Below are 16995 nucleotides of genomic sequence, written 5' to 3'. Positions count from 1 at the left end.
ACTCTCTGAAAGAAATAGCATTAAAAGTAGGGGAAAGTAAAGTCAGTATGTGGGGGGACACGAATGTGTGAACAAACCAATTGACTGGCTTATGGTGCTGAGTGAAAACAATCTAATTAATTACTCAGGAGACAATGACGACGCCACAATATGCATGAAAAGCTGTGAAGCGGGATTATTTAGTTAGTATGTGATAGACATTCATTGAAGCTATAATAGAAAACGCTATTCTCAGAGGCCATGTGATTTATAAACAGTCTTTTGTAACCACAGAACAACCCTAATGTGGGTATTTTGGATAACTCGTGTATAAATTTAGCATTTTGTGGAATTTTTTATTCGGTAAGGATGAGACAAAAAGTTTCCCAAAAGGCTGAGTCGTCGGGGGAAATACGCTTCCTTCCACTTTCCAGACGGAGGGAAGAATGTGAGACGTCATGAGCATCGTGCAAGGTGATTGGTTGTTGTGCGGCATATATAAACCCATAGTCCACAATTCAATCACTTCGGCTGCGGGCAATTCTCAGTGTTTTGTGTAAGCACCACAGAAACTGTTGTGCACTCGCACATCCTCGTGTCTGTCTGTTTTAGACGTTTTTTGTTTATTTATTCTGTTAAAATATATCGTAAAACAATGAAAGAAAGAAGAAACGCACAGCCACTGGTGGTCAGATGTAAACTGGTGCTGGTTGGGGATGTTCAATGCGGGAAAACTGCGATGTTACAGGTTTTGGCGAAGGATTGTTATCCGGAGGTCAGTACAGCATTTCTGAAATACTTAAAATAGTTCTGCAATTATATTATTAATGGTATTGCCGAATAACACGCATGTCTAGATTAACTGTTGTTTCTTAGTTTACTTGTAACATGCTTAGTCCGTTAGGAATATGTCCATATCCTTTATGTTTTACTGCCATAACAAAATAATGCAAACACTGAATCGTTTTTACGTAGAGGTAAGGAACAGTATGTAAGAAGTGGTACCCCGTTTTCTTTCTACGCATTACATACATGCAGCATCACATGCATGTTCATCAGTTTTAATGTGTTGCATCTCTTCCTCAGACGTATGTGCCCACAGTATTTGAGAACTACACAGCCTGTCTGGAGCTTGATGACCAACGTGTTGAATTGAGTTTATGGGACACGTCAGGTAAGACAAAACGGATGATTGAGTGGCTAAATAATAAAAATGGATCTAAATGGACAATAACATTTTCTTTCGGGCATGTTATGTAGCTTGGACGGCATCATAATGTAAATAAACGAAGCAGTACGAGTCTCGACGTGATATGAAATATCATGTGTAATGGGGAATAGACAGTATAATTTATGGTAATATATAAAAACATTAAATCAAAATGAGATATTTGATTGGTGTACTGTTATGAGCTAATGTGATGTCAAATGGCATTTTGGCCACATCATATATTAAAATGACATGGTTTTCATTATCATTATAATGTTGCATCTCTGTAGTTAATAAAAAGCTGCATCAGACATTCATGCATTTTTGCTTTAGAGTGTATTCATAGTCTGAAATTGCCTGGAGAAAACACTGGAAATTGGAAACCACATTGGTTGAGGTTAGAAAATGTACCAGTATTGATAGCCTGTAGTCAGAGAATTGCTACATTCCTTACAGTTGTTACAAATTGTAGCTGTTTTATATTCTGCTCAAGGAAACAGTCTGGCTTGTTTTGATCTGTGTTGGGTCAACCCAGTCATGCTGATTACTAAGCAAGACCTAATTTAAATATTGAATTTATGCTAATGCTGAAGCAGTGTATGAAAATGTAAATGTAGAACGATTGTAACATGATCAGTTTGTAGTAGAACACCACATAGAAACAATTTTCTACAAATCATATGTGCATTTGATTAAAAGAGTGTCCAGTGGGCCAAAATTGTTTTAACATGGTGTGAAAATTGAGTACAGACTCTTGAACTTTCGTCTGTCTGCTTGTGGATATCTAGTTAACTTGAATATCATTCAGAGACTTGATACTTGAATCCATCCACAAAAGTGCCATGTTAATTTTTATTTATTTTTTTCAAACTGACTGATGATGATAAACCCTGTATGCCCTTAAAGGATTAGTTCACTTTAAAATTAAAATTAGCCCAAGCTTTATTCACCCTCAAGCCATTCTAGGTGCATATGACTTTCTTCTTTCTGATGAACACAATCAGAGATATATTAATAAATATCCTGACACATCTGAGATTTATAATGGCAGTTAACAGGGATCATGAGTATGAAAGTGCCTTCATCCACTTCCTTCCATCATAAACGTATTCCAAATGGCTCTGTGGGGCTTAATAAAGGCCTTCTAAAGCGAAGTGATGCGTTTGTGTGAAAAAAAAAAAATCCATTTATAACAATTTATGAAGTAAAATATCAAGCTTTCGCCAGAAAAAAATTGTAAAACTCTTGCAGTTCAAAAAGCTTACGCTACATCCTACACCTTCCATATTCAACTTATGGAAAAAGCTTAATTGACACAATGCCAGTTCCGTTTTTTCGTAATTTGAAGACGGTCTGGCGGAAGATCACGTCAGTTACTTTTTCCGTAAGTTGAATAGGGAAGTTGTAGGACGTAGTGTAAGCTTTGTGAACTGCAAGGGTTTTACAATTTCTTCGTATGTTGAATATGGAAGGCAGCTCGTGTGGAAGCTAGATGTTTTACTTCATAACTTTGTTAAATATGGATTTTTTTTATTTTTTTTTACACAAACGCATCGCTTTGCTTTAGAAGGCCTTTATTAACCCCATGGAGCCGTGTGGAGTATGTTTATGATGGATATATGTGGATTGAGGCGCTTTCTTCAGCTCATACTAGTTGGTCTCGCTCACATTATAAAGCTTGGATGCGTCACAATATTTATTAATATAACTCCGATAGTGTTCACCAGAAAGAAGAAAGTCATATACAGCTAGGATGGCTTGAGGGTGAGTAAAGCTTGGGGTAATTTTCATTTTAAAGTGAACTAATCCTTTAATCCCGGAAGTTGCGTGAAGTCAGCCAATCAGATTAGAGCTTGCCAAATCGAGAAAGCCTTTTTTTATTCCAATATGCATTAGGCATGTGGCTAGACTATTGTCTGTCTTTCTATCAGCTGCCATGCATAATCAGTAATCTAATGAGGGCGTACATGGTCACTGAGGCGGTTCACATCTCCCCACAGCTTCCCATTGTAGCCTATTGACCTGATTTCATGTGATGTGTATCTCTGCTCCTTACTGCTCATTTCTGAATCCCTAGTAAATGACAGACATGATAACCTAAACACACACCAAAAGAAGCATCATAATTAGCACCCAGTAACATCTTGCTGTTTGTTGACTGTGAAGTGTGGCTGATGTGATTAGGATTCTGTAATGTGTTTGTCTGTTGTACATGTGCGATAGAGATTGACAGACAGTGAGTGAGGGAGAGAGAAAGCAAGGATTGAGATTTCATGTACAGATTGCTGAATGAAATATGTGCTGTTAATATGCCCCAGCCTTTTGCTCATGCTTTTTGATCTGATTTAGTCTGCTTCGAGACAAGCCAGCTGAGACAGGGTACGGTTTAAGGGGATGAGTCGGGGCTTGAATGAGGATGAGAGGGCAAACCAGAGTTTTATCCAGTTTTTAGCTGTTAATCATGGCTGGTGTTGTAGAATTTGAACTGTATTTCCATCAAGTTAAACCGATATTCCAAGTCAGACTACTCACGGATGTAAACTGAACTGGCTGCATCCTTAAGTTCAGCAAAAAAATAAATAAATACACCGCAAAATCCCCAGAGTTAAATCAACTCTGCTCAGAGTAGCCTACATATGGTCCCTCTCTATATAGTGTTAAAGTAACACTGAAGCAGAGTTAAAGGTAATGAAATTAAGTGATTAATTAAGTGATGATTACACATTAGTGATGAACACCTGCTGTTAACAAGCAGAATCACTGAAGAGAAATACAAGAACTACAACTGACTTCCAGCCACAGCCTAAGATGAACTCAACTGAAGATAAAAGACATCAAACTCCACGAACAGCATATTATCTCATTAACTTTAACTCTGCTTCAGTGTTATTTCAATTCTATGTAGAGAGGGACCATATGTTCTCTGAGCAGAGTTGATTTAACTCTGGGGATTTTGCTGTGTAAATTGATAAAAAACTAAAATATTTAATTATTTCTCACAATACAGCACTGATATTCTCACACTAAGGCGGCCAAATAGACTGTAGCATAATTATTTTTATACTGTGTTTCCGATAAAAATCCAAAGTTTAATAAATTAATGTATAATTATTTTATGTAGATGTATGTATACATTGCTATTCAAATGTTTGGGGTTGGTAAGATTGTTTAATGTTTTTGAATGAAGTATCTTTGCTCACCAAGGCTGCATTTATTTGTTCAATACAGTAAAACAGTAATATTGTGTGATGTTATTATTATTACAATTCAAAATAGATGTTTCTATGTTAATATAGTTTAAAATATAATTTATTCCTGTGATGGCAAAGCTGAATTTTCAGTGTCACATGATTTTCAGTGTCAACAGAAATCATTTTAATATGGTGATTTAGTGCTCAAGAATCATTTCTGAGTATTATCAGAGTTATAAACTTTGTGCTGCTTAATATTTTTGTAGATACTGTGAATCTTTTTATGAAGTTGAAAAGTTTTGTAAAATTATAAATGTCTTTACTGTCCATTTATCAATTTAGTGCATCCTTGCTGAATAGAAGTAATAATTTCTTTCAAATAAATCTTACTGACCCCAAACATTTCAGAGATTATGCATGTGTGATTCATACATATTCATACAGAACTGCTAAATTATGTCCCATTACCTTTAGTGCGCATTTAAAAAAGTATAATTGCTGTTTTAGTTTTGACATAAAATCAAACTGGTGCCAAAGTCAAAACCTACAGTAATTAGATCATTGCACTTTTTTGATCACTTTGAATTGAATTATCATTAAAGAAAATTTAGCTTGAACTCAAGTAGAAATGACAGAAATTGTGACAAGTGAAATGATTTGAGTGTTGTTTACTATACTGTGTTATATACTGTGTGCTATTTATATCAGCTCAGTGATTCTGCTCAATGTGAATGAGGCATCTTATTAGTCTTCTCCTCATTGATTGCGCTGACCTCATCATTGGGTTTTGAACTGCTTTCTTTGAGGCCCAGAAAGGATTTACAGGTGAAAATCAATCCTCTCACTTAATCACGACAGCCAATTGGACCTACTGCAGGCTCTTAGAAGATGGCCGTCTGTATTCCTAATATGGAGGCTATAATTAATTTGCATTGGAGTATTAGCAATGGATTAGGTGGCATTTGCTGTTACGCTGATGGATGTACATTTCTGAGAATATAAATTCTGCTGCTTTAGTATGGGATGACTACACAAGATCGGGTGTGTAAAAATAGTGCTCCATTAGCACATTAAAACAGCCAGTAGATTAATGTGCTCTCCAGTAGCCATTGGCAGTTGATGACAGGCACCAATGAGGAAACACCACCACAGCTCTGAGATAGTATTCCCTGAGGGGTCATGGTCAGCACCTCGCAATGAGAGAGAGGGGGGATTCTTTGTTGAGCTGATGTGATGGAATCTCTGGGATGCTAAGGAAAAGGGGGTTGGGGATATGGAGAACGCTCTAGGTTTTGTTCTCATCTCTAGTAGAAAGACTGACAGGGGCTTTTACTTGCTTCTAGCTCCTTTGTGAACATTGACCTCTCTCAGCCCCCTGCTCGCATCTACATGAGTCTCAGAGTACTGCTTGATTCTCACATATTCCACTGTATTGAGGTTTACTCTTAGTCAGCTTTTTAATTCTGTTATAATATCTGTTGCAGTTGAACATATTTAACTACAAGTCAGTAAAGATTTCAAGTTCTTTTGAGTCAAACATGAATGATGATGACTTGCAGATCAGTAGCCTGACTGATTCATTAAGTGAATTATTCATCTGACTGATTCAGACTGATAACTTGTGAGTCTTTTTAAACAGTTCATTAAAAGAAGCATAATAGTTGTTTGCTCTTGAATTAGACATGTTTTGAACAAAATGACGTATTGTCTGGCGTTATTTTTGCAGCACAGTCTTTCTCACATTCAATAAGCTCATTCACTTGGCTAAAATGATTTCTTTTGCTCTGATGCTGTAGAACCAGGAAACAATAGCATTTTCTTTTCATTATATGATACAATCTTATTCACACTGGAATTATATTTTCTTTCCCTAGTAAATGGCATTAAGCGACAATAATTGACAGGATCTGTTATCACTGTCTCATTGAGACTGTAAGAGAAGGCTTAGTCATGAGGGACGAGAATTGTGAACATGACTCTTAATAAGTACTGAAGTGAATCATACCCAAGACCAAGTGACATTTTTACAATCCAGACTGTGACGTCAAGCACACTCAGGTGCGCACCAAAAATGTCTAGTTTAAATGTGCTTTTTTTTATAATTTTTCAGAATATGTCTGATGCAACTTGACAGGTACATTCATAGTTCAGAGTCATTGATGAAACGCTGCTTAAATAGTTTTTCAAAGAGTGAAAGGGATCAGCAGATGGAATGCGCTGCGGCTCTCATCTGTGCGGCACACAAAAGCAGCCCACTCCACCTCCATCTGTTCTCTTCACAAGACTCTTCCTGCGCCCAAGGAAAAGGCCATCTCATATCAATCACATGCACACGTTGGCCCACTTTTCAGCTAAGCTAGTTTGCTCCAGGCATGGCATCACAACAAAAAGCATTTAGTGCGATTGTAGAAACTGCTCTTTTTTTTTTCCTCCCTTTTTGCACGCTTCACCAACCCTCCATCTGGTAATACACAGGCAGTCTAACATCCTCATCTTGTTTAGCCAGGGAACTTGTGGCCCAGGGTTGAGAGCAGAGAAATGGTTTGTTCACTATTGAACATAGTGCAGTTCTGTGACTGTGTTCCAAGACTGCAGGTGGTTCAGGATTCATGTTTGGAAGCGCTCCCTGCCAACAGTATAAGCATCACGGTGTCCTTTTCAGATTTCAAACAGTGCTTTGAGTGAGTTTTGGTAAGCTCACCATGTGGAGGTCTTTGTCTCCTGGGATGTGCCATTTTGTTAAGTTTAATCAAATGCTTTTCATCCCTTGGTGTACATCTACATCGATCGCTGCATTTAGATCAGCAGCAATTGAATGCAGCCTCACGCCCAGGTTTGTGTGTCCGTGATGTCCCAGGAGAGAGAAAAGAGACGGTGATCTGTGCTTCAGATGTGACTTGTTTTCTGAGAACCTCAAACCCATTCCTGCTTTAGCCAGTGATCTCCATAATGAAATGAGGGAAATTGGCTTCATAATTTTTAATTTCATGTTGATTTTTAGTTAATTAAAACTCTTTTGAGCAATTCTTACAACAAATAACTCAATCTTTTGAATCTTTTTGAGTGATCAGTTTGAATTAGTAGGGTGAATCCTTCACTGAATATACTCCACTTGAATTAAAGGATTAGTTCACATTGAAATGAAAATTACTAGGTGTATATGACTTTATTCTTTCTGATGAACATAATCGCAGAAATATTAATAAATATCCTGAAGCATCCAAGCTTTATAATGGCAGTGATAGGGATCAATGAGTATGAGCTGAAGAAAGTGCTTCCATTCACATCCATCATAAATATGTGCTCCACACTGCTCCGGGGGGTTAATGAAGTCCTTTTTTATATATTTATATATTTAAACAAGTTATTAAGTAAAATATGTACCTTGTGCCAGACCGCCTTCCATAAGGAAGTTACGAAAAAAGTGTAAACTGGCATCACCTCAGTTACACTTTTTCCATAATTTGAATAGGGAAGGCGTAGGATGTAGTGTAGGCTTTGTGAACTGCAAGGGTTTTACTCTTTCTGCGTACATTGAATATGGAAGGCAGCTCATGTGGAGGCTAGATGTTTTACTTCATAACTTGTTAAATATGGATATTTTTTACACAAACGCATTGCTTCGCTTCAGAAGGCCTTTATTAACACTCCGGAGCCGTGTGGAGAACATATTTATGTTGGATGGATGTGGATGGAAGCACTTTCTTCAGCTCATACTCATTGATCCCTATTCACTGTAGTTTAAAAGCTTGTATGCGTCAGGATATTTATTAATATTTCTACGATTATGTTCATCAGAAAGGAGAAAGTCATATACACCTAGGATGGTTTGAGGGTGAGAAAAACTTGGGCTAATTTTCATTTCAAAGTGAATTCATTCTTTAAAGTCAATGTTAAAAATATTTGAGTATATTGAGTGAAGGATTCATTCAAGATTCAACTTAAGTTTTTTTGACTGATTTGTTGAATAAATGCTCAAGAGTCATGTTGACAAAGTTTTAATAAACTGAAAATCAGCATGACAAAATTTAACATTTAACGTATTGTTAAAGAATTTTACTTGATGTTTACGGATATGAATCGTAAGGAATTAATTCATGATTATTTTAGTACTTGTGTGAAAGTAATGTTTGAAAAAAAAATGTAATGTCACTCATTGCCAAATGATGAGAATTGAAGCATAAATTTTAAAACAATTTTTGTAAAAGATGTTTAGTTTTAGTTTACTTTATACTACATACTACACATAACAAAGTAAGTTATAAACTGTGCGAGTTTGAGTCATTAAAAAAGAACTAACTCCTGAGAATCAACTATTTGAGAATCAGTTAGACCATACTGTTCTCACTATGTGTTTTGTTTCAATAAGAATCAACCCATAAGAATCAGTTGTTTGGGAATCCTTTGGCCTACACCGGTCACATTGAAAAGCTTTGAAGAAGTATAACCGATCATTTCATAAGAGTGATTTGTTCGGGTATCACTTGGACTATGCTGACCTTTTTTTTTTATTTTTTTTTATATATATATATATATATATATATATATATATATATATATATATATATATATATATATATATAAAGTAAGGTCCCTTTTCAACAAACTACTCAGTCAACATTTAGTATGAAGCTTCTAGAATACACTTCATGGTTAATGATCGATTCACTGACTCATGCTAAGACATGAAGACTGTTACACGTGAGGTTCAGAGTGAGACTGATGCAAAATTCATCCAGAAAAGGAGACTCTGCAATAGTGAGGTGTATATAAGGCTGTTTACACCACCCAGCATCTTCTCAGTACCAAGTGGGTGGGCACCGCTCTGTATCAAATGATTGATAGGCAGTTAAAGGATGCCTTTAGGAAGACGGCGCTCTGCAGATGGTTGACTCCAAGGCTGTTGCTGTGGAAACAGGGGGACTGGAGGTATTGGGGGGGTGGCTTACTTAAGGATTCTGAGCAAGAGCTGGAGGAAGTGCATACCCCAGCCCTATCGCTCCAGTTGCATAATCTTGTGGAAAAAAAGAAATTGAGGGAGAGAGCGAGACACATAGATCAATGAGGATTTAGAGCTCAATTGTCATTTTCTTCTCCTTTAAAATGCCAATATGGCAAGCAGTGAGAGGAAAGGGGCTTTAACAGGATGTATGCTGAGCTGACTGGAAATGAAGTGATGACCAGGGGAGCTCTTCCTCTGGCCTTTGTCTGCTTCTGTCTGCAGATATATACAGCGCGTTCATTTATCTCAGAACTTATGTAGTCAAAATGTTTAAAGAAGATGTGGAACTAAAATTGACTATATTGTACTAATGTTCCTGTTTTACCATTTTATCAGTGCACTAAAATTGACTATTTATTTTAATATTCCTGGTTTAGATTTTAAAAATGCTTGCTGTCATAATTTTGTATTGAAATGTAACATTTAAAAATGTCCTCCACCTTTGAAATTACATTTTATTTTCTGCTGACTTCACCAAGACCACACACACGCACAGGAAAAAACACTCAATCAACGGCTTCACTCAGAAATGCGTCACGTGAACAAAGTTGTGTTATGAAAGCAGGTTCATGTTCTCTCATCTATCTTGGGTATTATATTACAAAAGAATGTCAAGGACACCTAAACTGCACTTGAGGCCCAACGGAAAGAACATTTTTTTTAAAAAGGAATTGTTAGTTGCATGTATTGAATGATATTTATATATAGTCGTCTCTTCAGTAGCATCTGTCTCTTGTTTCAGGATCTCCATACTATGATAATGTGAGACCCCTCTGCTACAGTGACTCCGACGCAGTGCTCCTCTGTTTTGACATCAGTCGCCCAGATATCTTTGACAGTGGACTTAAGAAGGTAACTAGATATTCCTATTAAAATTCAAAACCACCACTGACAATGATCCTCAAGAAATCATTAGACTGTGCTTTCTTCACTGTAAAATATTTTGTCAGGTAACCTAAAATGTGTTTCATGTGGTATCATGAATTCAAACAAAGCATCTTTAAAAGAAGTCAGTTTAATTTAGAGTTCTTTATGAATGATTCATTTGTTTTTGCTTTTTTACTTTACTTCATCAGCATTTTTTGGGATGCAATATTTATCACACTATACTTGCCAGAAGTGCTTGGCACGCAAGAATCAAGATTATAATTATCATTATGCAACCGTAGTTATACAGAACAATCTGTTTGCTCTGAAAGATAAATCAGTTCTTGCAAAACAGTTATTTTATATATTTCTGTCTCTTTGCAGTGGAGGGCTGAGATCCTCGACTTCTGCCCCAGTACTCGTATTCTCCTCGTTGGTTGCAAGACAGACCTTCGGACGGATGTCTGCACACTGATGGAACTGTCCAATCAGAAACAAACACCCATCACTCATGAGCAGGTACAGCCACACGTTGTTTCTTACTACTGATGGATTGATCTTGCTTACAAGACAATATGCTCTGTAAAATTGCTTTTTGAACTACATTACCACATTCAAAATCTGGGATCAATTAGATTTTTTTAAAGAAATTAATACTTTTATCCAGCAAGGATGCATTCAATTACTCAAAATTGACAGTAAAACATTTATAATGTTAGAAAATATTTATATTTAAAAAAAAAAAAGCATCAAAAAAGCTTTCTATTCATTAAAGAATCCTGAATAAATTGTATCAGTTTCCACAAAAATATTAAGCAGAAACTGTTTTCAAGATTGATTATAAGAAATATTTCTTGAGCAGCAAATCAGCATCTTAGAATGATTTCTGAAGGATCATGTGACACTGAAGACTGGATTAACGATGCTGAAAATTCAGCTTTACATTAAGGGAATAAATTAAATTTTTAAAATACATTCAAATAGAAAGCTATTTTAAATTGTAAAAATACTCAACAATATTACTTTTATTTCTGTATTTGAGCCATTTTAAATTGCAGCTTTTCAAAAACTTTTTAAAACGATCTTACAGACTCAACTTTTGAAACGGGGTGTTTGTGTGTGTGTAAATGAATAAATAAATAACATGTTCACTTTATAATATCATGCTTAATATGTATGTATATATGGTCATCTTAATATAAATGGGTACATGAAAACATATCTGCCCTCTATAATTTAATAATTTCAGCCCTCTATAATTTAAACTAGTTTTAAATCTTTAAATCAGACACTTTTACTTAGGATGCTCTCTTAAAAGGTAACCACCTATGTAGAAAACTCACAACATGAACGAAGCTTTTGAATCTATGACCTGTATTTATTGAGACATTTTTAAGACTGAGAAACTACAGCGAACTGAGTTTTTTGTGCATCTTCTCCCATCACAGGGCTCTGCCATGGCCAAACAATTGGGTGCCGAGGCTTATCTGGAGTGTTCAGCATTCACCTCCGAGAAGAGCATCCACAGCGTGTTCCGCACATCTGCGCTGGCTTGCATTAACAAGCTGCAGCCACTTGCCAAGCCCAGCCCGACCCGTCGGCTGTCCAAACGCCTGCTGCACCTGCCCAGCAAGTCCGAGCTCATCTCCTCCACCTTCAAGAAGGAGAAAGCCAAGAGTTGCTCTGTAATGTGAGTGGAGAACTTCACCCCCCATAACAAAAGCTACACCATTCCCTGCGCTTTGGTCTGGGGAAGGGGGGTGGGTTCCGATTGCCACATCATTGACATGTGGAATCCTTCCTCACCCCCCAAAGAAACACCTTTCAGAACAAGTGGACACCTCGCTGTCCTCCTTGTCCTGAGCTCTTCAACAGTGCATATGTATTTTCACTACTGTATCTTGCTTTTTCAAACGAGATTCGATCATCAGCCGTCATCTATTCATTCCTTGTTATCGAGAGATTTGCTGTCGTTGTGCCAGTTGAAGCTCGGAATGATTCAACTTAGTAAATAGGAAACAGATGTTTTAAAAGAAGTTTCAATGTTCAATGTAAGCTATTCGATGTATAAATGCGAGATCTCTAGTGTAAGATTCAAAACACATACCTACAGTATGCACTAATGACTAAATCTGAGGGAACCGATCCAAGGGAATTGTGAAGCCGTGACTGTTGTGGAGATGTGCGCAAATCCTGGGTCATGTAGAGGAGAAGGAGGCCCATTTGGCATTGGCGGCAGTGCAGGAAGTGAAATATGATTTTTAAATGGGAGCCGTCCATATCTGAACACTAAGATGGAGAAACAGAGGGAAACAAGGGCCAAAAATATTTGTAAAAAGACAATGTATGATGCAACCAAAGTAAATTTTCCCTTATTTCCTCTATTAGAACACTGTCTGATATACACGCTTCTATTTTTAGAGGCATTAGAGGGATAGAATGGGTGTGACTGGGGAATATATTACAGTGATTATCTGTATCTCAACATCTCCTGCTGCTCTGTACTGTAGGCAACCATGAATTTGTGAAGCGATCCCTGTGCTAGTTCTGAGAGGACTCGATCGGATCGAATTTGATATCTTTTTTTTTTTTTTGTTCTTGAAATGACATCGAGAGATGTCGTAGCACTATGTTGATGTTTTCAGAAACCAACAGATTCAAAAAGTATGCAAGAAGGTTGCAAATCGCCTGGTTTGAGATGATTAAGATCAGACCAGCTTGGGTTTAGTTTGTCATGCATCTTATGTAGCAGTCTCCCATTTCATTGCCTCCATGCTCATTTGCAGCACTAGCAGCAGAAATATTTGTGAATAATATCGTCCAATGTGTTTCTGAACTTGATTATCAATGGGGAAAAAACATGTTTTCTTGTGCAAAGTGCTAATCTTGAAGTCTGCTTTCCACCACAAAGCAATAATTATGGTTCAAGTGCTTATAATTCAAAGTGTGTACAGTGGCAATAATTAAAACAAAAATGGCTATTATAAATTCATGCTACTGCTTTGTGGACATGCGTATATTTATGTGGATATACATCAGTGCTGCTGTAAAAACAAGCCAATATATTGTGACTCTGTTGAGCCTTTGTTAAAGTAATTAGATGAAAATATGACCATTGGAGTGCAACGTTTTTTTTTTCTCCTTTTCAACCAAATAGGAATATTAGTGATTTGTTCACGAGCATAAGAGAGGTTAATGCATGAAGAGCAGATGAACTGGAAGGAGATTCAGACTGGACATTTTAATATATGATTCAGCTGACCTGATAAGGGCTTTGATGTTTGTGAATCTGCAAGGCCAAACTGGAAATGGAAACAGACTTTTGGAAAAGAAAAAAAGAAAAACGGGCTGGTCCTGTTTAATGAAAGATATTTTTCCATTTTTTTAACTATTGTTCAAATAGTAGTTTTTGCTTTATTTCTGTACACTTGAAATCAATATTTTTCTCATTTTGTTCAATCATCAGTGGCGGAAGATAAGATGCGAGCAGCCACTGTGGCCGTTTACAAGCTCCGTCACTGTGATCACACACCAAATTCCTTTTTGCATTGTCTTGTTACTGTGTAAATAAAATAAATTAATTTTGGGTGCTAGGGAGTATGAACAGCGTGTAAACATGTCACATGGCTGGTCAGACATTGTAGCTGCCGATTTATTTGTTTGTGAAGTTCTGGGTCATGTGAGCGTCCCAGATGAAGATGGACATTCAGTCATTATGCTGCCATTGCACACTGTTTGGTACGAATACACTTCAAGCATGTCCTCTAGTTCTTCGGTTGTACATATCCTGTTTTGTAATCTTTGTAAGACATCAAAAAAAAAGAATGTCACAAGATTAAATATTTGTTTATGTTGTGGACTGACAAAGATGTGCTTGATGTAAAACTGCTTAGTCCTGTTTATTTGGATTCATCATTTGAGGCAGGCAACTATTTTCTGTTTTGTGTTTTACACTGTTTACTTCAGAATGTTATTTTTGAAAGTATGTCTTCTCCCTTCGTCTTTCCAGTAATAAAGCTTGCCTTTGTGTGGCACAAATGTATTGGACTTGTGTGTATTGGAGTTTATTTTAGACTGCGTACTAAGGCAATTCATAAAGAAAACATATATACCCCTAGTGGCTGAGTTTGGTGCCATGTTACAAAAAAACTGAAAAATGCTGCCAAAAATGGTGTTTCTTTGACTAAGAGAGACTTTGACTACATTGTCTTTTTTGTACATTTATACAGATAACTAATTCTATCTCGTACTTAAACTTTTACTATGTCAAAATACTTAAGTTCAGTAATAAATGCTACATTCACGCCATGTCGTAATTACCATGACTCAGAATTATGCGTTTCTGTGGCAACGCTATCAAGGGCAAAATGAAACTGCAGCGGTCAGGTGGTACAAGTTGGAGTTGTAAAAAGCATTCATGTCCTTGTAGAACTCATAATTACAAGTTGGAATCTCGTAATTATGGCATGGTGTGATTTTTGCATGTTCCTGTGTCTCCATATATTTTGTTGATCCTGGGACAACATTTCTGTCTTTTAGTCCTAACCCTATCTCTAACCCTAACCCCACCCATAACTTATCCCTAAAATCAGACAGAAATGATAAGTGAATAACACTGGTGTATAAACACCTAACCCTGGTTGTAAGCCTAAACTTGACTTAAACTTGTTCCTCAAATCTGATTGGTTGTTTGCAATGTTGTTCCAGGATCAATAAAGATCCAGGATCCTTGATCCAGGAACATGTTGTACTTGGTGAAATCACATTCTCTGTGAAGGCATCAATCTGCTCCTGTTCAAAACGAAGTTTGTCAGAATTTTTTTTTTTTTGAAAGTCTTCTATGCTCACCAAGGCTGCATTTATATGATCAAAAATACAATTAAAGGTGCCATTGAATGAAATATTTAATTTATCTCAGCATAGTTCAATAACAAGAGTTCAGTACAGGGAAATGACATACAGTGAGTCTCAAACTCCATTGCTTCCTCCTCCTTGTGTAAATCTCATTTGTTTAAAAGACCTCCGAAGAATAGGTGAATCTCAACATAACACCAACTGTTATGTAACAGTCGGGATCATTAATATGTATGACCCCAATATTTGCATATGCCAGCTCATGTTAAGGCATTACACAAAGGCAAAACGTCTGGATCTGCACAGCTGAATCATCAGACTAGGTAAGTAAGCAAGGCAATAGTGAAAAATGGCAGATGGAGCAATAATAACTGACATGATCCATGATAACATGATTTTTAGTGATATTTGTAAATTGTCTTTCTAAAGGTTTCGTTAGCATGTTGCTAATGTACTGTTACATGTGGTTAAATACTATCGTTTATTACTTTATTCACGGAGACAAGAGCCGTCGCTATTTTCATTTTTAAACACCTGCAGTCTGTATAATTCATAAACACAACTTCATTCTTTATAAATCTCTCCAACAGTGTGTAATTTTAGCTTAAGCTACTGAGCACTATCAAACTCATTCAGAATCAAATGTAAACATCCAAATAAATACTATACTTACTGGAATCGATGTATGCATGCAGCATGAATGAAGAATACTTTGTAAAAATCCATTTTGAGGGTTATATTAGCTGTGTGAACTTTGTTTAAATGCTGTTTAAGGCAGTCTAGAGCTTGTGGGCGGGGGGAGCGCCAGAATTAAAGGGGCCGCACGCTAAATCGGTGCATAGGTAATTATGGCTGAAAATAGGCAGTTAAAAAAATTAATAAAAAAAAAATCAATGGGGTAAACTTCACAGACACATTCAGGGGACACCTTAGACTTAGGCCCAATCCCAATTCTACCCCTTACCCCTTCCCCTTTGTTTCGCGCGTTCACGTGAAGGGGTTGGGGTGTCCCAATTCTCATTTGGTTGGAGGGGAAGGGGTAGGGGGAAGGGCCAGGTAGCCCTTCAAACGAAGATTTTTCGGGACCACACTTCAGACGAAGGGGTATGATAAATTTCCAAGATGGCCGACCAAGCGAGCAGAGAGACCCATAAATGTAAGTATTTTCTTACGGTAAACAGTATTTTAGTAATAAATAATCACTTGTTTTATGTTGCCTTTAATCTTGTGTTCATGTATACGGTTATGTTCTCAGAAAAAAACATTTGTTAAAATCGCTATGAAAAAAGTTTGCTGATGTTTTTTACTTATATTTTTTTATATTTTATTGAAACCCGCGTTGATTTGACAACAACATAAATTCAAATCCGGTGGCAGCTAACTTGTCTTTTTGACGCATACCTGATTAATGTATTGTTTTGTTGTGGTTACGTCCATAAATACGTGTACGTTACATGATATAAACAAAAAGTGCATTCAGTTTGCGTGCTTATTCATCATTATTGTATGTAGGGACTCCTGAGGAAACACGCAGGCTCATACGTTTTCGTGCAGAAAACGAGCAGCGTTTCTTGAAATCGAAATACACAGCAAAACAACTTCGGGAGTGAGTCATCTGTTAAATGTTTATGTTGCTTGGGCCTGATTACTGTGAGATATGTGCACTAATAGTAAAAATAGCTGTCGCCCAAGCAACAGAGATCACTACAGCTATCGATGGCATCTTAGAAGTGTGTGATAAACATCGGCGCATCTATGACGTAGGAGCTAGCGACGACTTATGATGACGTGTAACGGTCTAGTAGTGGTGTCCCATTTCTTAGGGGAATATTTTCAGCCCTACCCCTTGACACTCTGTTTCAAGGGGCAAGGGGAAGGGGTATAAAATAGAA

At 36.9% G+C, this 16995-nt stretch overlaps 1 protein-coding gene across 1 annotated transcript; it reads left to right on the top strand.

The window, feature by feature from the left end:
• The first annotated feature begins 520 nt into the window (after positions 1 to 520).
• On the top strand, positions 521 to 14314 carry rnd1b (Rho family GTPase 1b). The gene is made up of 5 exons (XM_067370737.1): positions 521 to 754; positions 1066 to 1153; positions 10125 to 10234; positions 10634 to 10768; positions 11698 to 14314. The coding sequence occupies exons 1-5, from the start codon at positions 635 to 637 to the stop codon at positions 11941 to 11943; spliced, it is 699 nt and encodes a 232-aa protein (XP_067226838.1). The 5' UTR covers positions 521 to 634; the 3' UTR covers positions 11944 to 14314.
• The last annotated feature ends 2681 nt before the right edge of the window (positions 14315 to 16995 follow it).

The sequence above is a fragment of the Chanodichthys erythropterus genome, chromosome 20, assembly GCF_024489055.1.
Source record: "Chanodichthys erythropterus isolate Z2021 chromosome 20, ASM2448905v1, whole genome shotgun sequence".
Classification (NCBI taxonomy): Eukaryota; Metazoa; Chordata; class Actinopteri; order Cypriniformes; family Xenocyprididae; genus Chanodichthys; species Chanodichthys erythropterus.
Note: the sequence above shows the minus strand (reverse complement) of the source record. Positions and strands in the feature narration are given on the sequence as shown.